This window comes from Blennius ocellaris, assembly GCF_963422515.1.
Source record: "Blennius ocellaris genome assembly, chromosome: 3".
NCBI lineage: Eukaryota > Metazoa > Chordata > Actinopteri > Blenniiformes > Blenniidae > Blennius > Blennius ocellaris.
In genome coordinates this window covers 15,978,146-15,995,367 of record NC_137652.1, presented here as the reverse complement: position 1 = coordinate 15,995,367, position 17,222 = coordinate 15,978,146, and the positions used below count along the sequence as shown (strand labels likewise).

Below are 17,222 nucleotides of genomic sequence, written 5' to 3'. Positions count from 1 at the left end.
AATCATACGCACACCATAACCCAAAAAGTCCTGATTTAAAAAGTTTTTTTATTTCAGTGCATCTTTCTTCATGAAAACACGTTTCATTACTTTTTGGAGCAAAAACATATTTACATTAATAGATTTTGAAATCTGTCCCCCCAGAAAAACTAAAAAACTGGGTGTTTAAAAGTGATTCTACAATAGAAAGCAGCAGACCATCTACATGTAAAACGAATACAGAAATATAAATGATTGGTTTTGGTGGGACCATGATCTGTCTCAGCACAGTTCTGTACAACAGTCATTACAATAATAAGCCATCAGGTATTATGTGCTGTTAATGGCCATCATTATATCATTTTAAGTGCCTCATACCAATCAACGATTATGCACAGTGACCTGAAATCTTCTGAAGTCAGAGTACCAGCACTAACTTTTAGATCTGTGTTGTCCTCTGCTGGTAGAAACCACACATTGCATCCACCAACGTCACAGACAACTCAGCGCATGCATGTCGAATGAGAACTGTTTAACTAGGTGCTTCATCTTGCGTCAATGGTGGTTTAAAAGTTTTGGAAGTGAGTGCTTATGGCAATATTCATAATCAGATGAGCCTGGAACAAATATATTGACCTATTGTAAGAACCCTTAATGGCATTTTCTTAATATTTATAGCACACTGGGACAATTCATTTTCCTAAAGGGCCCAAAATGTTAAAAACAGACTTCTTTGTCATTTCTGTTCATGATGAGTACGTCACTTAACAAAACGCAGTGTTGCATGAATTAGATTAGCTACAGTTCCCCCTCTGCTTCTGTCAAGTTCTGGTATTTGTTGTTCAATTTTTGTGACTCAACGGTACGGTGGACAAGACAGATCAGTTTTTTTGTTTGTTTTTTTTTTACAAACTAGGCAATGCCAGGTACCTCTGACTCCATTATAAGATACCCAGTGCTTGTTAAAAAATGGCTTTCCACATCAATACTCCTTTATCACAATAGTACATTGCTAACTAGCTCAGTAGACAGCTTCACCCAGTATGAAACTAAAGCAGGCCCCTTTAAATGTAATGTTTACATCATATACCTCCATTTTATTTTAATAGGAATTTTTCACTGAATTGTTGCAGGTCAGTCAGTGATCATTAAATGATAATGTTCAAGTCAAATTTAGAAAATTTAAAGTACACAACTTAGAATGATCATATCACTGGAATTTTCGTTATTTACATTACATGAAATAAATAACTGAATGAAAGTGAACATGACCTGAGCTTACAAGGCAGTATAAGCACTGTTGAGAGGCCGGAGGTGACCGCAGTTAGTAAAGCAGTCAAGTAAAGCAGTCAAGTAAAGCAAACTGCTGCTCTTGATAATCACAGCATCTGAATACTTAACAGTTGAGCAGCACTCACAGTTTGATCACTTGACAAAATGGATCACCTTGTAGTTCCTGAATCAGATGGGCTCAGTTCCCTTAAATGCAACCTGGGGAATGGAGACAGTTGTAGTGTTCAGGTCCGATCACCAGTCCAACTCCCCCACACGCCATCAGATTAGACTGCACCAAGTTTCCTGTTTTAATTTGAGGAAGTGGCCGGCTTAACGTTTGCAGGCAGTTCCTCTTTCACTCCACATTTAAACATTCTTGCGAGCTAACTCGATCATTTCTGAAGGGACGGAGACCTTGACGCTTCACAGTCTTGCAGGTGTGTGGACTTGTCAAACATTCTACATTGTCATAGCCCGGCTGAGGATTTAATTTTGTCTTCCAGTAATTTTCTACAGATGGCCTTCAGTTGTAGAATTACTTATATCAGCATGAAAGCAATTTAGTTGCAGTGAAGGTGGCCATTAAGAGTTTTGACTTATTTTCTCAGATGTCTCTGCCCCTGGACTTGGTCAAAGCTCCTCAGCAGTTTAAAGCACCTCTGAGGCGTTTAGAACAAGTTCAGGGTCCTGGACATGAACGCCGAACGTTTTTCAAACGCTGTAAAGTATCGTACGTGTAATGTCGGAGACCAGAACCTAAAACTGGATTTGGCTGCATTCAGGCAAATAGTTAAGTTGTTGAGGCTTTTGTACCTCTGTGCAAGAGCAAAAATAACCACACTTTGTCATGTGCCTATATTTAACCAAAGACAGTCAGTCATGGGTCAGTGAGCAAAACACTTTTTCCCCCCTCAGATGCCTGTCAAGGAAGAAAAAGTAACTTTCGAAAGTCAGAACTCAAATGTCATTGTACATAATAGGTCAGCCATGGTGGATTTAAGCTGACATACAATCTAATAATCTTCGGTGGCAAGAGTTTTTTTTTCATCCCTTTAGTGTATTATTTTTCATTTGCTGCCCAATTCATTTGAAAGAAAAACACCAAACTTTTGACCCTGATCTGATCAGCTTCTCATTGCCTGACAAACACAGTACTGTCAAACATGAAGTAATACCCAAAAGCGACAGGCCCTAATACGAGTGCACTGTTTGCAGCTGGATGGTACGCGACATTTGACGCTTCATGAAGCACGCCACCTGATGTGACTGAAACTGCTACTGAAAGATGTGAAGCAACTGCAATAACATCTTCTCAAAGTTCCAGAAATGTCTTCACACAGCCACTGCAAAAAGCAAATGCATATTTAACAATGCCAGGAGTTGCACTAAGTCATTTGAGTTCTTAAAATATATCAAAGCCGCACTTGTCAAAATAAATAAATGACCGAACCGTGTTCACCCAAGAAGAACAGCTTTATTTACTGTGGCTGCACAGGATACATTGATGGTGCCATTCAGGTTTTCATCTGATAAGGAAGCATAGTAGTGATGCATTAGTGAAGTGAAACCACTGTACTGTGTGCATTGTCAAGTAGTAAACCAACATCCAAGTTGTTCCATCCAAAACTCAGAACATAGCAAGGCACTACCAACAGGTCCATAAGGAAAAAATAATAACTGAGGCTCAAAGCACAAACTGGAATAAACTTGATTCTTGGTCCTCGGCATATGTGCTTAGAAATGTTTGCTGGAATTTAAGTGTGTGTTTGTTTGTTGCCTCAGTCATCCACAGCAATGTTGCGGAACAGATAGGCCATGGACTCCCCGTTATGGATGCGCCGGATCGCCTCGGCCAGGATCATACTGACATCCACAGTTTTGATCTTTGGACACTGCAGCTTCTGCACCTCATGAGGAACCGTGTTGGTCACCACAACCTGAAGGCAAAACAGCATTGCATTACTACCACCTGTGTCCGCAAACACCAAAGCAAATGAACAAATACTTTTTCTGCACATCTGTTCAATCTATCCCCCAGAAAATAAAATTCACCAGCGTCTCAATTAGAGACAGTTTTGCTTGTTTCTTTTTTTCTTTTTTTTTTTAAAGCTTGCTTTTCCAGTTTAATAAGCGTTTAAATGTTTCTGCCATTTTTAATCCATTAAATTCAAATCCAAGTAGAGCAGCTGGTCTCACTTTTTGCCACACCTGTCACTCTGCCCTGGACACTCTCAGTTCATATGAAATTATTAAGATATAAAGCTAAAGAAGAACTTACAATCTTGATTTCGGCCACATCCACACAAGCCAAAATGATCTTTTTTCTCCCCGAGGTTCTCAAAAACAATTCCGTCCACACATCAATATGAACACGGCTCAACACGAGCAACATATGCCAGGCCTTTAAGGGCACTGTGACTCACCAAACATCAAAAACACAGTAATTTCTATATGCTCTGTGTCTTCTTCTATGACTACTATCTAACTCCAAGATATATAGGTCTATTGCCCTGCTCCGGCTCACATCAGTAGCTTCTGCAGCTCGACTGCAACATGTTGAAACCGTCAAAGAGGTGTTTTCACTCCTGTCCTCACATGTACTTTAACAAGGGAGTCACAGTGCATGAAAAAAAAACCTACCAGTTACACGTGACTTTACCTCATCAATAGCCGACTCCTCTATTAGTCTCGGCCCGTCTGCAGAGAGCAGCCCATGTGTTGCCATGATGTAGATTTTGTAGGCTCCCCTCTCCTTCAAGATTTCAGCTGCAGCAACAAAGTCCTCCACATCATCTATGATATCATCCTGGGAAAGTAATCACAAGCAGAACAAACTAAATATTTTGGCTGAAACTACAAAGAGCGGAACAATGAATTCAGCTTCCCAAGCTAACAAAACTCTAAAGATATGATGCTTTGCTGTGAGATACCGTAATTTCCAGACTATAAGCCGCTACTTTTTTCAACATGCTTTGAATCCTGTGGCTTAAACAATGAAACAGCTAATTTATGTATTTCTACTGGTTTGCGGGCTTTATGCCGCCAGATTCTACTTCTGCATGTAGGTACATGCCGTTTTGAGCCTCTGCTTCTACAAAACTGGTCTTAAAAGTGATATTTCTGCTCTTCGTGACTTCCTCTTGTCCGGCTTTCCGTGGTCCAGAACTCCAGCAGCTGACGGCAGTGAGCGATGCCTTCAGGTGCATCACGTAAAGCCGCCCTGCTGAACTTCATAGCTGAGAAATCTTCCTCTTCAGAATGACAATCAGCAAATAACCGACTTTATCAACAGAGATCTCTTATAGTCAAGCACGGCCTATACATGTACTTTTTTTTTTCCTTTAAGTTTTGAGGTGTGGTTTATAGTCAGGTGCGCTCAGTCCGGAAAATACGGTATATCATATTTGATAAACAGATTATGAAAGCCACCATCATAAACTATTAAAAAAAAAAAGTGAACCTGTACTTCACCTCAATACGGGAAGTAAAACTCTTTTGGTTTTACCCCAAAATTCCAAGTCATATAATACATGCTGTGAAACTCATTTTTCATAATTTGGAAAGGGTTTATATTCTTTAAGAGCATCTGAAATCTTACAATGATGATAGCGATTCTGCCACCGACATCTCCAACAACTGTGATTGGTGGCTTCTCCTTCGCCATCATTACTGAAAGACAGACAGAATAACAAAATTAATTTGAGGAAAAGAATGTATAGTTTTGTCCTTCTACCCAAATCCAGAGTGGCTCATTGTAACAAAGGAAAAGTTGAGGAAAGTTTGGTGAGGAGGGATTCGGTTAAAACCTGCAAACACCATGCAAGATGGCTCCAAACCAACAAGCTTCCAGCTACCACAGCTTCAACTCAGTGACTGCAGGGCTTGTCATGAAGTTTGACATTTTGACAAAATATGTCATCAATTGGTTTTGAATCCACATTAATTATATATTAAGTACATGGTGCAATAACACTGAACTGCCTTTGGCATAATGGTAGACCAAATAACAAGTTGGTGTAGAGCCTCCTCTCTTAACCCACAGACCAGGATCAACCATTACTTATAATCGAATGAGACGCCTCGATGGCTGCTTACAAACTACGTTTTTTTTTTTTTTTTTAAGAAAAAAAAAGAGACTGGGTTTCAAATTAGAGCTCTGAAAAAAAAAAAAAAAAGGCTAGATTTCAAGTAATAATTAATCCAAGTCAAAAACCCACCACATCTGACCTGTAGGGACCCAACAAGGAAGAACTGACCATGCCAAAAAACACACATCAGAAATCCTCCAGCTAAGCTTCTGTGCAAAACTATCAAAGCGAATTCATTATTCCCTCTTCGACATTGAAGTACAACTTGTTTGAGTTGGGAGTGTAACACACCTTCAAAATGATTAGTTACTTGGAATGCCAATCAAATCTCGGACAGACCTTCATTTTGATTTTGTTTTCCTCTTCTCAAGAAATCTTTGATCAAATAACTCTCAAACCATTAGAAACAAAAAAAATGTCACATCATGATTCAAAATGAGCACATTGAACAAAATGCAATAACGGGAATAGCAACAGAATAAATGCAAAAATCAAGATAAAGAAATAAGGATAAGACTGCTTAGCATGATTCTATTCATGTTAAGCAATAATCAACTATCATTCTTAACTTCATACTCATTATTCCCCATCCTGAAGATTTGACAGTCAGAAGTTTCTCAATCCAGTAACAAGCCTTCATTCCACACAGATGAAAATTATTTCAGCTGAGAGGGCATGAGACTGGAGGCTTCCAGCAATAATCAACACATCAAAACTTCACACAGTTCTGATTAAAATTTGCCTCAAGGTCACAAACTTAGGCCGCACTGTCAAAAATCAGTATCAACACAGACTGCTATCACACATTAATCACAATCGTAACTTATTAAAAAAAAACAATTTGTTTGATGTGTTGATTGCGCAACAAGTATTTTTGCATCCATTTGTGAAAAGCAACAAAGAGAACACAGAGAGACAATTCACTACAGCAGCAAATCTTTTAGGCTATTTGCAAAATGTGCGAGGAGTTGATCAATATTCGGAACTGCAATGATTTAACTGGAGCAAAAATCCAAGAATATAACAGGCAGGCAGCACTGCTGCAGTGAGAAGATATGCACAGGCAGCATATTGAAATAATTTACTTTTTCACAGCATTTAGATTCTTGGAAGGGAAATAGCTTGGTTAGCTGTATTAACCCGTTTTAAATAGAGCACTTTAAAATACGAGGTTAATATCACGAGGCATATTAGGCAGTTTTTGTGCCACCGTGGTGCTGCAGCAATTACAAGTTTAAAGTGTCCTCAGAGTCAGTGAACAAAACACGGACAGAAAGTTGTTTCCTTCCGTTTTAATTCCTTTAAGTTGTAGCAACAACTACTTCTCACAGGACTCTAGTATTGTGGAAGCCTCCAGTGACTCACTGTCATTCCATGCAATGACACATAAACAATCAACAGGAGATAGATAGATTCAGGCATTGTGATCATACTTGGGAGCTCTATCCCAGGGAATGGGACATGTCTCGGGCCTGTGGAAAAAGATAGGATGGTACAACTAGAATTAGGCAGACAAAACACATGTTGACAGAGCAACCGCTTTGACTGCTTCTCTCGTTTGTTTACACCCCAGAGCTGTGGGGGCTCAGAGGTGTAGGGCTTTTTCAAACCATGATTTTTACATTTCATTCGATCGATACACGTGTGAAGGCACCGACAGATGGCTGGACAGCCACGATTCAGCAGCTGCGAGGAGGAATGAGAAAGATGGTGTATTTAACTCAAAACAGAACAGGCGGGATGTGAAAATAAATCTGGATGAGGAAAGAAAAAAAAAATACAAAGAAGGCAACGTCAGTTACTGTCTGCAGTAAGCCGGCTCCAACAACGCCCAAGTCGGGCTGACATGAAACTAGTGGAGAAAACCCTGTTATTGTGGCCTCAGAGACAAAACGCTGTGTTTATCTTTGGTTTTTTTAACTATGCAGATAAACACAGTCATTACATGCCTGTAATCTAAGTGATATTAAATTACAACTTTTTTGACTCTGGGACCTTCAGAGTAGACGGCAAGGCATTTTCTGAAAAGGGATAAGAATAAACAACACGGTTGAAAAATGTAGGTTTCTGACATCCTCAAAAATTGTCCCCAAGAACTTCCTGTGAAACTATGTATCATATATTAGAATATTTGTTGTCTTCAAGAACGAACCACACAACTCGGAGTTTACATCATTATATTTTGTTATATTTATGACCTCTGAACTTGATATAGAAAAGAAAAGTCTGTTGAATGAACACAAGTCTGAATGAAATAAGAACAAGCTGACCTGATTGTGAAGATAGTACAATATGATAAAATGTGAAGTCACTGTAGTTGAACATGGGAGGTTTCTTGGCTGTCATGCCTGAAATGAAACATGAGGAACTCAAACACGCAGAAGACATTCCCGATGTCCTACGTGATTATGGCTCCAGACTGACTCTCTGAAGCATCAGAGCAAAGAACAGGCAAATTCCTTTATTTGCAGTGAAGCTACAAAGATCTGAATATGTCCATTCAAGGCAACACATAAAAGTCAAACATCAGGAATAGAAACTCGGATCAACTTCTATGTTGCTTTATGGTTGTGTGTCTTACTCGGCAGCTCCAGCCCAGTGTGTCCTGTGGTGGTGCGGGACAAAGGTGGGGATTGTCGACCGTCCGCCATGTCCGACTCGGAGTGGTTTGCCTCCCCATGCATCACTGCCAGTCCAAGTCGCAGCCTCTCGGCATACGACTGTGCTCTAAGGGAGACCGACATGCAGACACACATGAGTCAAGACAAACTGACAGAAACGAGACACACAAATACACAGGCAAAACATAGCAGAAAGACGTTTGCACAGGAGAGTAAACACAAAGAGTGACAAGCATTGCTGACATGGAAATGCACATACATCTTCTACACCACTGACTACAAGTTAAGACAGAATAAGTCCACGTTTTATTCTTCGTACACCAACAATTTAGGATCGTCACTTAACCAATAAGGATGTTTCAAGCATTGGACAATGCTACAGGACCCAAAGAGCTGAGGGGAGAACACGCTAACGAAGAGAGGGAGGCTCTGCTGGCCAGCAAGTCTAAATCAAGAAACTTAGAGCCGCAAGACGTCAGAGCTAACAGAGCCGCCACCCTCTTGTATTATCAGACTTAGTCCATACATCTCAAGGAATAATCATTAACAAAAAACAATTCACAGGTCAAGACTTATCTGGCTAAATACCTTTTAGCAGCCGAAGGGGACTTTGCAACAATTATGGCATTTCTGTAATCTGGGATCTGAGGAGAAAGGTGCATATTGTTAAGATTAAAGTAACTCTAGATTGCAGAAAAAGCATTCACAAGGAAAGGTCTTTGAGTGATTAGTATGAAAACCCTTTCATCACAATGCCACTGTATTGAAAAGATAGAGAAATGTAAAGTAGGTACAAATAGGCTATACTATCATTCGGGATCACACATCAGACTACAGATAAGGTTGCCTTTTTACATTTTACAGAGGAAGACCTTTCTGACATAACCTCAGCATCACAGAGCCAAACCTCTTCTTGAATGTACTGGATGAGGAATGGCGAAGCTCTCAGGTTGTCAACAGGAAAGGTGAAGAAGCCCTGGATTTCCTTCTGATGCAGGTCCATGGTGATGATGTGCGTCAGCCCTGGTAATGCACATGCATGACACAAGTACATTAGTCAGCTCATGGCTGAAACAAAATCATTCTGCCATGAATTGTGCCACTCAATAATTGTGCGCAATGCACATGCACCACACGGAAACAGTTTATTAAATCATAGATTATGAGAAGAGACTCCTAAATATTCTGGTGAGAATCTGAAATAAAACATTAGATGTGATTCACAATAAAGATAAGAATCGATGCAAAAGTTTTGAAGTGCATTTAAAACATGCTTATGGAGGGTTTGCAAATTGTGCACAGGCGATGGGGCAGAGCAAGTTAAAAACAGGACTACAACCAAAACAGCCTGAAAAACTTTTTCCAACAACTTGCTGAGATTTTAGAACCTTTGATATTCAAGTGACGCAAATCTAAAGTAATGGACCACAACACACAAAAATTATACAGTCGGCTCAAAAAGTTGAGGTACTTTTAGGTGCCGCTCTCCAATTATAGATTTGTGATATTACATCTTAACGTGGTGTGATGTGCTGATCAACCGAGACCATTTCTGTTTTCAGGGCAGAATGTTTTGCTGTGCATGTGTGTGTGGGGTTTCTCCAGCTTCTCCATTTTCCTCCCACAATCACGGTGAAAAGAAAAAATAAACACAAATGTGAGTGTGGGTGAGATTCTGTCTGTTTACTGTGTGGTGGACTGGTGAACTGTACGTGGTATAACTTGCCATCAGCCCGTTCAGAAATTACACTGCAAATCCCTGAAATTATTTACATACATCCTCCCCTCTTTACCTCGATGTGCCTTCTCGAGATGGCACAAATTCTTTAGAAGAACAGTTGGCAGCAACTGGACTGGAAGTCACATGATGCTTACCATAAAGCACACTTCAAACTTCTCCTCACAGTAGTAGTAACAATGACAGTCTAAAGTGACACAAGTGAAGGCTGCCATGTTCTACGTTCACACACCAGGACCCAAAATTATTCACAATTCGGTCGACTGTGAAGCACATCTGGCATTATTTGATTCATTCTTTGGACTTTAAGCCGTCCTTTCATTATCTTGAAATGGTAAATATGAATCTACAACGTTGTATTTACCAGCTTTCGCCAACATAGAGGCCAGCAGCTTGCAGACAATGGATCCTCTCTTTCTCATCTTGCACTGCTTGCTGTAGGGAAAGTAGGGGATGACTCCGATGATGTTCTTGGCGCATGACGTCTTCAGGGCATAAGCCATGACCAGCAGCTCCATGATGGCTGTGTTGACGTCTCTGACCAACAAAGAAATTCAAACTAATATATTAAACGTCATCAACTGCAAAAGACTTCCGCAAGGCTTAAATCTGTGGCTTTTGAAAACAAATTAAAAAAGGGATCTTGGTCTGTTTTAGTTTTTTTTTCTCCATTTGCTTGAAAGAATTTCATCAAACAGTTCTTTATGTGTTACTAGACTCCACAACAGTTGAAGCCGCAGACACTGGCAGCTTGTTGAAACCTGAAATACTGTACAAGCAGGTGAGTGGCCTGTGGGTTTGTTCATACTGAACTGTGATGAACTCCGTAATTTGCTGGGACTGTCACACTTGATGAAACAAACCGATTTAAGATTAATGTATGTGAAATGAAAAAGATAAGAATCTGAGGAAATACAAATATGCAGATACGTTTTGAAGCATTCAACTGCTGCCGCAATAATGTAAATATATTACACTGCCATACCGACCGGCATAACAGTAAGTAATTAAAAAATAAAGTGCTTTGGTAAAATAGTGCTTGTCCAAGTGGACTTCCCTAAGCAGTTGTTGGTTTCTCACACATTTTTAATATTTATAAATGGCTGAGCAAGTTAACATGTTAACGTAACACATTGATAAATTGATGTCAACAGTTACTGTATTGCACGTGGACACTGTTGTTTTTTTTTGTTTTGTTTTTATTTTGTTAACATCTATTGCTCACTGGCTCTGACAAACTATATGACACATGAGGGATGAGAGGTTAAGCTGGATGGGCAGACAGATAGACATCTTTATTGTCATTATAACAAGTAGAATGAGATGTAAAACTGTCATCTTATCTGTACATCATGCATAAAATCCACCAAAAGCACTCCAACATCTACTGAAGGCACTCAACAAAAGTAGGAAAACACAAGCAGACACCCGTCACTCACAGTCAATCATGCATTCAGTTATTGTGTCATAGCACTGATCCCTTATAAAACATATAGGTCAAATGTGTCATTCTGTCTGGAGTGTGGCGATTGTGTTTTATGCCAAGTCTCAACCCTTAAGAACATTTGGTGCGCATCAAAGATACAGCATTTTAAAGCTATGTTAAGAAGAACAACCTCCAGCACCTGTAGCCAACAGACATTGCATGTTTGAACCGCTCAGTCGGGTGACGGTCAAGCTTCCAGCATTAGCTGACTCCTCAACCACGACAACCACCAAGGAGCAGGTACATTGTTGGAAATGCTAAACAATGGCACTAAAATGGCAGAGACAATGGAATTTCTATTGCTTTGTTGTGAGGTGATAATAAATATCTGGATTTGTTTTTTTTCCGAAAATCTGCTCTCTGTTGCTCAACTAAAAAGCATGAACCAACTAATTAATTTATAACAAATGGTAATAACATAGTCATAGCTTTGAAGTTCTTTAAATTAAAAGTGTAATGTAGTCAAGTTCAAAGGCTACAGCAATATACATTTTGTTCACCTTGGAATGGTCTGAATGATAAAAATATCTTGTCCACGGACTGACTCTTTCACATTCACTCTCGTTTCTGAAAAAGAAAAGATAAAAACCCAATTAATCAGCAACATTTAATTCAGGATAGCCTGTGTGAAAATGGTATTTTGGGATCTTACCACCGTTTGACTCTTGGTAAACCACAGACTTTCCCAACTCCACACCCAACCTCCTGCAAATAAAGAAAAAAAAAAGTGTAACAAAGCATTGAAAGAGGAAAAAAGAACACGCATTATACGTTTCACTAAAAGTACATGTATGCTTGTGTCTGTATTAAACCCCTTTAACTGTGGAAATTTTGCTCTGCTGACAACTAAAAGTCTATTTTATCTTAAAGAGTGAATGAAGGCTGCTGTTGCAGGTTTGGATGACCAGAAGACCATATTGACCACTGAGCTTCTCTCCTCTCCTCCCTTCACCCACAGTAACATTCATATTATCATTATATGTGTCTGTGCTCTCTCATCTCCACCTTTCCTCTTCCATCTTCCTGCAGGATTTCTGATTGTAACCACCGTCTCCTGATCTATCATGTCTTTTTAGCTTCCGGTCTGATCCCGTCTGTCGTATTCTTTTCTTTCTATGCTCCAACTCCAACTTGTACAAACAGAAAACCACAACCCTTGTACTGATGGCTTTCTCGTAAGATTAATTGCTCCATCTTTCTGCAGTCACCCAAGCTTTCTTTTGATTGTCCGTACAAGCACCACCTACATATTTTTAAAAGCCATCGCTGAAGTGGTAGTGAGAAGTTAATGATTTTATCAAATAAAGACTCAAATACAAGATTCAAAAGCATTTTTCATACTTGCAAAATGCATGCAGGTCAAGTTTTGGAGCTGCAATTAGCTTTTTGACATAAAACCTTAAAATAACAGGCATTTGTCGCACATTTATCTGGCGCCTAATAAAAATAAACATTGTACAAAGTACATTGAATATACATGTAAATGTATCAATATGAATAAAATCAAAGCCTTGGGAAACGCTATTGAAAGTCACGCTACTCCTGCATGTATACAGAGCAGTCAGACACTGGAACAGGACCAGGTTTTTCAATCATGTGCCAGAAGTCAGCGCCACATCTTGACCTGGCAGTCGAACATCATTTCACAAGATAAACAGAGGCATAAACTGAAGAAGTTGGCTGACCTAACTTTAAATGTGTTCAAATCTGTGGGAGTTTGTTTTCAGACAGATACAAAGACAGTAGCTTGCTAAAGACTTATTGTGGCCTGTGAAGTTGTAGATTAGCCACAAATCACCCAATACTGAAAGCTGAGAGTGTTTATCTCCAAAGCAATTTGTTGTGCTCCCGTACAGATACGCAAAGGTATTAATACAATTAAAAAGCTACACCATCAGTTTAACCAAGCTGTGCATGTAAATATACAATGTGAAGTTGACGCTGTGGACTCTTATAAGTTTGGTCAGCCTGAATAAACTGAAAGCAATTTAAATGGTACACATTGTGGTTTCCACTCTGTGCTGGAAAAACTGCCTGGGACATGTACAAAAGGGGAAAACAACAAATAGCACAGAAAAAGTAAGGAAGGACTAAGCAGACATTAATATAATTACAGTATATCACATCTGACAGTGAACAAGCACAAACATATCATGCACAGCTGGATATCTGAGGTTGAAAATTATGTTGTAATTTTTCAAGCTCAAACAACATGGCAGTGCCAACTGCAGGGAGCTACCTTGAATGTTCTTTAAAGCGCATCACAGCCGAGAGGACTTGGCTCGATGTCAGTGGGAGGCTCTGCCAGCGCAGTCAACAGGGATCCCACGAAACAAGACCTCCCTGCTTTTCATGACTCATACCGTTTACGACCACAAGCCTCATTTCAGATAGTACCATCATCCATTACAACCACAGCACAACAGAAAAGTAACAAAACACATGCAGCACCAACCTTCAGTGTTTTTTTTTTATTCCAGTTGATATAACCGTCCTAAAGTTCAATAAATGTTGCAAATGCAGCTCTGCTGCTTTACAAACAGTTTAAAATGTGTCCGATTCAGTGAAGAATTTCATGGTTGTAAAAATTTAATTGACTTCAGTAATAGAGGCATTCAGACTCGCACTCACGAGCCCAGTCAACACAAGTTCGACAGAGTAAACAGTGTGTACAGTACTCATTAACATTTTCTGTGTGGTCAGGCTGTTATTTGACCTTTGCTCCGGAATCAAGCTCTCCTTGGGACCACAAAGGCCACATAATCTCTCCAATAATGTCCTGCATCATTGCCAAGCAATAAAATCTGAGAAAGCTAAGCTCATTTTTATCACTGTATTAAAAAGAAATGTCAGTAGAATTCAATAAGAGACATTTTAACTTTGCCAACACTGACCTTCCAGACTATGTGATCACATTTAAAAGTTATAGTTCACACATCTAACTATTAGATTATATTGTAATGGAATAAGGTTATAGCTTTACGCTGGATTAAACCTTTATATGTTGCCCATCCAACTTCAATAAAGGCATTTTATTCTATTGCCAACCAGTGTTTAACACCCCTAACTGTTTAAATGGTTCATGAATCCTCTCAGACAACATGTGACTGTCAGTAACATCCAGCATGCGGGATCTCCACCCTATTTTCTCTGTCGACTGAAGAGCCGCTCCAGTTTGCTTTCCTTACATCACAAGCATTCCTACCATGACAGGTTACATGAGTTGACTACATCAGAAGACGCACAACCAGATCAGTAATTATCCAATAAAACAAACCTTTCATGATCACCTCATTTCGTTAAGCCCTCTTTCTTGATCCAGTCACAACTTTAAAGAACTACAAGATCATGCTTTGTATCAGTTTTATTAATATAACTGTAAGGGTGAATATTATTTTGGTCAACATTCAAGCCAAATTGTTGTGACAGAGAAAGATAAGTGACAGAAACATACTGGTTGTGTTCACTACACAAGGGCTGGGGGAAATATTACCTTGGAATCAATCCATTTATTGTCAATATGCTGGGTTTAAGTAATTTCATTGAAAACGTGGTTGTTCAGGAAGATTTGGGGAGGATGTTAAGAGAATATAACACAAGAAGGAATAATGGGACTTATGTCTGCATTTCTTATCATGAACTGGAAACTGATGTCAACACTGAAGATTTAAGTAAGACTGCTGCAATGCATCAAGAATGTAATTTAGGGATGGAACTTGATAGACATTGTGTATGTGTCAAGTGTTCAACAATATTTGCACAGCTTGAACATTATTTGCAAACTGTAAATTCCATTCACAAGACACTGATAAACATTAAGGTTTCTTTTCCCTCTAAGAGAATACTTGATTGTCCATTTTGTTGCAATGTGGTAATTTCCCTTTCAGTGAAGTAGAGCCATCTGTGAGAAACATTTCAATGCATACAATATAGTATTACAAGTTAGGAGTTTCTTTGTGTGGGGGCTTTTCTCGGTTATCTGTTAAGCACCAAGTAAAGAAACATGTACACTGCGCCGTCGTTTTTGCACTGGTATGTGTGCCATATAACTTTTACAGTGATGTACAACAGTGCACTGCACAATCACGCCAGCCCTTTACGATCAGAGGTGTGGTGCCACATTTCTGGATAATAGTGCATTGTGTTTGAACAGCCACATTTAAATCTAAAACACATAACACAACCAAACCCAGGTGAGCTGCAGCTGTGACTCACGCGTGTTGTCAATTCACTACCATTGCAGACGAATGACATAAAGCAGAATTGAAGTTCTATGAAATTGTCTTGCGATTTGGATTTTGGAATCGGGTGCCACTTACTCTGTGATCTTCTTGGCCAGCTCGGTGCAGGCGGTGGTGGAGTTGGCAGAAAAGACACGGTATCCTCCTCTTGAAATATTCATCTTGGTGTAACCATAGGACAGCTTCGCGGGCTGGGAGTTTGAGACCAAAGACCTGTGACCCCCAAAACGCCTAATGGGCATATTGCTTTTGGCAATCGGTGGAGTAGTTTGTTGTTTTTCCCCCACCAAAAAAATTGCTGAAAATGTCTCCTTTATATAACGTGAAGAAGGGGGGGGGGGGGGGGGGGGGACAAATCACCGAGAGAAAAAAAAATCTAAATTCACACTATTATGCGTTTCTACTTTGACCACAGAGGCGATTCGCAAAGTAGGAACAAACCACAGTGTAAAAAGTGAAAAAACAAAGAGCACATGCTCCACATAGAACGTGGGAGTTCCACGAGTGTCGGTCAGCGACCACCGTCAAGCCACCGAGCAGAGACACGAGCCGCTTCCACGCGCATCCGCTTTCTAACAACTTGACGGAAAATCGTAACGAAGGCCAGAAGTCGCGGCCTTGTACAGTCACCAATGTTCCAAAGTCAAACACACCGCTGGAGGATTCAAACGTGGTGTATAATATGAAGTTAGTGCTGTCTCAGCAGGGAGAAGAAAATCGCCAGGAACATACGCTCAATGGATGGACGGTGCAGTGATTGGCGTTGGGGAGCAGCCAATCAGAGGCCGCAATGAAATAACATAGGGCGTGTCTAAGAGTTGCTTTCGACCAATCAGCGCCGAGGTTTTATGTGCCCTCAATTTAAAGCGCAACGACCAAAATAAGGCGTCTGCGGAGTTGAGTGCGCGTCTCTCGTGCTGAGCTGCAGTTTAACTGTTTCTTTCGCATCAAAATCAGATGTTTCAATGCTATTATGGATACCAAAGTGAAGCAGGCAAGGCAAATGTATTTCCAGAGCACCGTTGAAACACAAGGTGCTTTAGGAGGAAATACATTAAAACAAGGTGGTTAAAAGATTCAAATTATTTTGAGAAGAAAAACCGTTAAAACAAAGCGATTAATAAAGACATTCAAAGAACAACAAAGTAAAAAACAATTTTTTAGATAAAGGTAAATAAAATCAGTAAAATAATGTTTTTTAAATGAAAGCATGAACGTTTTAAGTCCTGATTTAAAATGAATGAGCAGTCCTCAGGTGCTCAGGGAGTTTGTTCCACAGGTGAGGAGCGAAGGACATAAAAGCTGCTTCACCTTGTTACTTGTGACACTGACACACTTAGTAAACCTCTTCCTGATGACCTCAGAGGTCTGGAAGATTCATATTCTTCAAATACATCTGAGATGTATTTAAGCCCAAGATCATTTCAAGATTGATAGACCAGGGATACGATTTTGTAGTGGATCCTTTGACACAGAAGCAGTCAGTGCAGAGATCTCAAGTGTAATGTGCTCCACGCCTCCATCCACTATGTGTTGGTGAGGACTCTGACCTAATGCTCTCATTTTTTTTTAACACACCATTACAATAATCCAGCCTACTGATAATAAAGGCTTCTCTGAATCTTGTTTGGTCAAAAATCCTTCAATTGTTGCAATATTTTTCAGGTGGTTTTGTTATTGTATTTAAGGTGCTTGTTTAAGTTCAGGTCTGACTTCATAATTGCATCCAGATTTCTGGATTGATTTGTTGTCTTATGGGACATGGAGCCAAGATTATCCCTGACTATAAACCTT

At 39.7% G+C, this 17,222-nt stretch overlaps 1 protein-coding gene across 3 annotated transcripts; it reads right to left on the bottom strand.

The window, feature by feature from the left end:
- Window positions 1-2,708: 2,708 nt before the first annotated feature.
- On the bottom strand, window positions 2,709-16,143 carry LOC308149422 (phosphoribosyl pyrophosphate synthase-associated protein 1-like). 3 transcript variants are annotated; one of them, XM_080521151.1, is made up of 11 exons: window positions 15,507-16,143; window positions 11,840-11,892; window positions 11,688-11,754; window positions 10,066-10,238; window positions 8,871-8,986; window positions 8,552-8,607; window positions 7,924-8,069; window positions 6,776-6,814; window positions 4,853-4,923; window positions 3,914-4,060; window positions 2,709-3,191 (listed from the first exon to the last, which is right to left on the bottom strand). In XM_080521151.1, the coding sequence occupies exons 1-11, from the start codon at window positions 15,668-15,670 to the stop codon at window positions 3,033-3,035; spliced, it is 1,191 nt and encodes a 396-aa protein (XP_080377277.1). In that variant the 5' UTR covers window positions 15,671-16,143; the 3' UTR covers window positions 2,709-3,032. The 3 variants fall into 3 exon arrangements, with proteins under 3 accessions (XP_080377277.1, XP_080377279.1, XP_080377278.1); XM_080521153.1 differs by lacking the exon at window positions 15,507-16,143 and adding an exon at window positions 13,427-13,830; XM_080521152.1 differs by lacking the exon at window positions 6,776-6,814 and having other exon boundaries at window positions 15,507-16,142.
- Between the last annotated feature and the right edge of the window lie 1,079 nt (window positions 16,144-17,222).

Coding starts and splice junctions, on each gene's coding strand:
- LOC308149422 (XM_080521151.1), bottom strand. CDS start 15,670: ATGCCCATTAGGCGTTTTGGGGGTCACAGGTCTTTGGTCTCAAACTCC. Junction 6,815..7,923: donor CACTGGGCTGGAGCTGCCGA/GTAAGACACACA, acceptor CTTTTTCCACAG/GCCCGAGACATGTCCCATTC. Junction 4,061..4,852: donor GCAGAATCGCTATCATCATT/GTAAGATTTCAG, acceptor TTACTTTCCCAG/GATGATATCATAGATGATGT.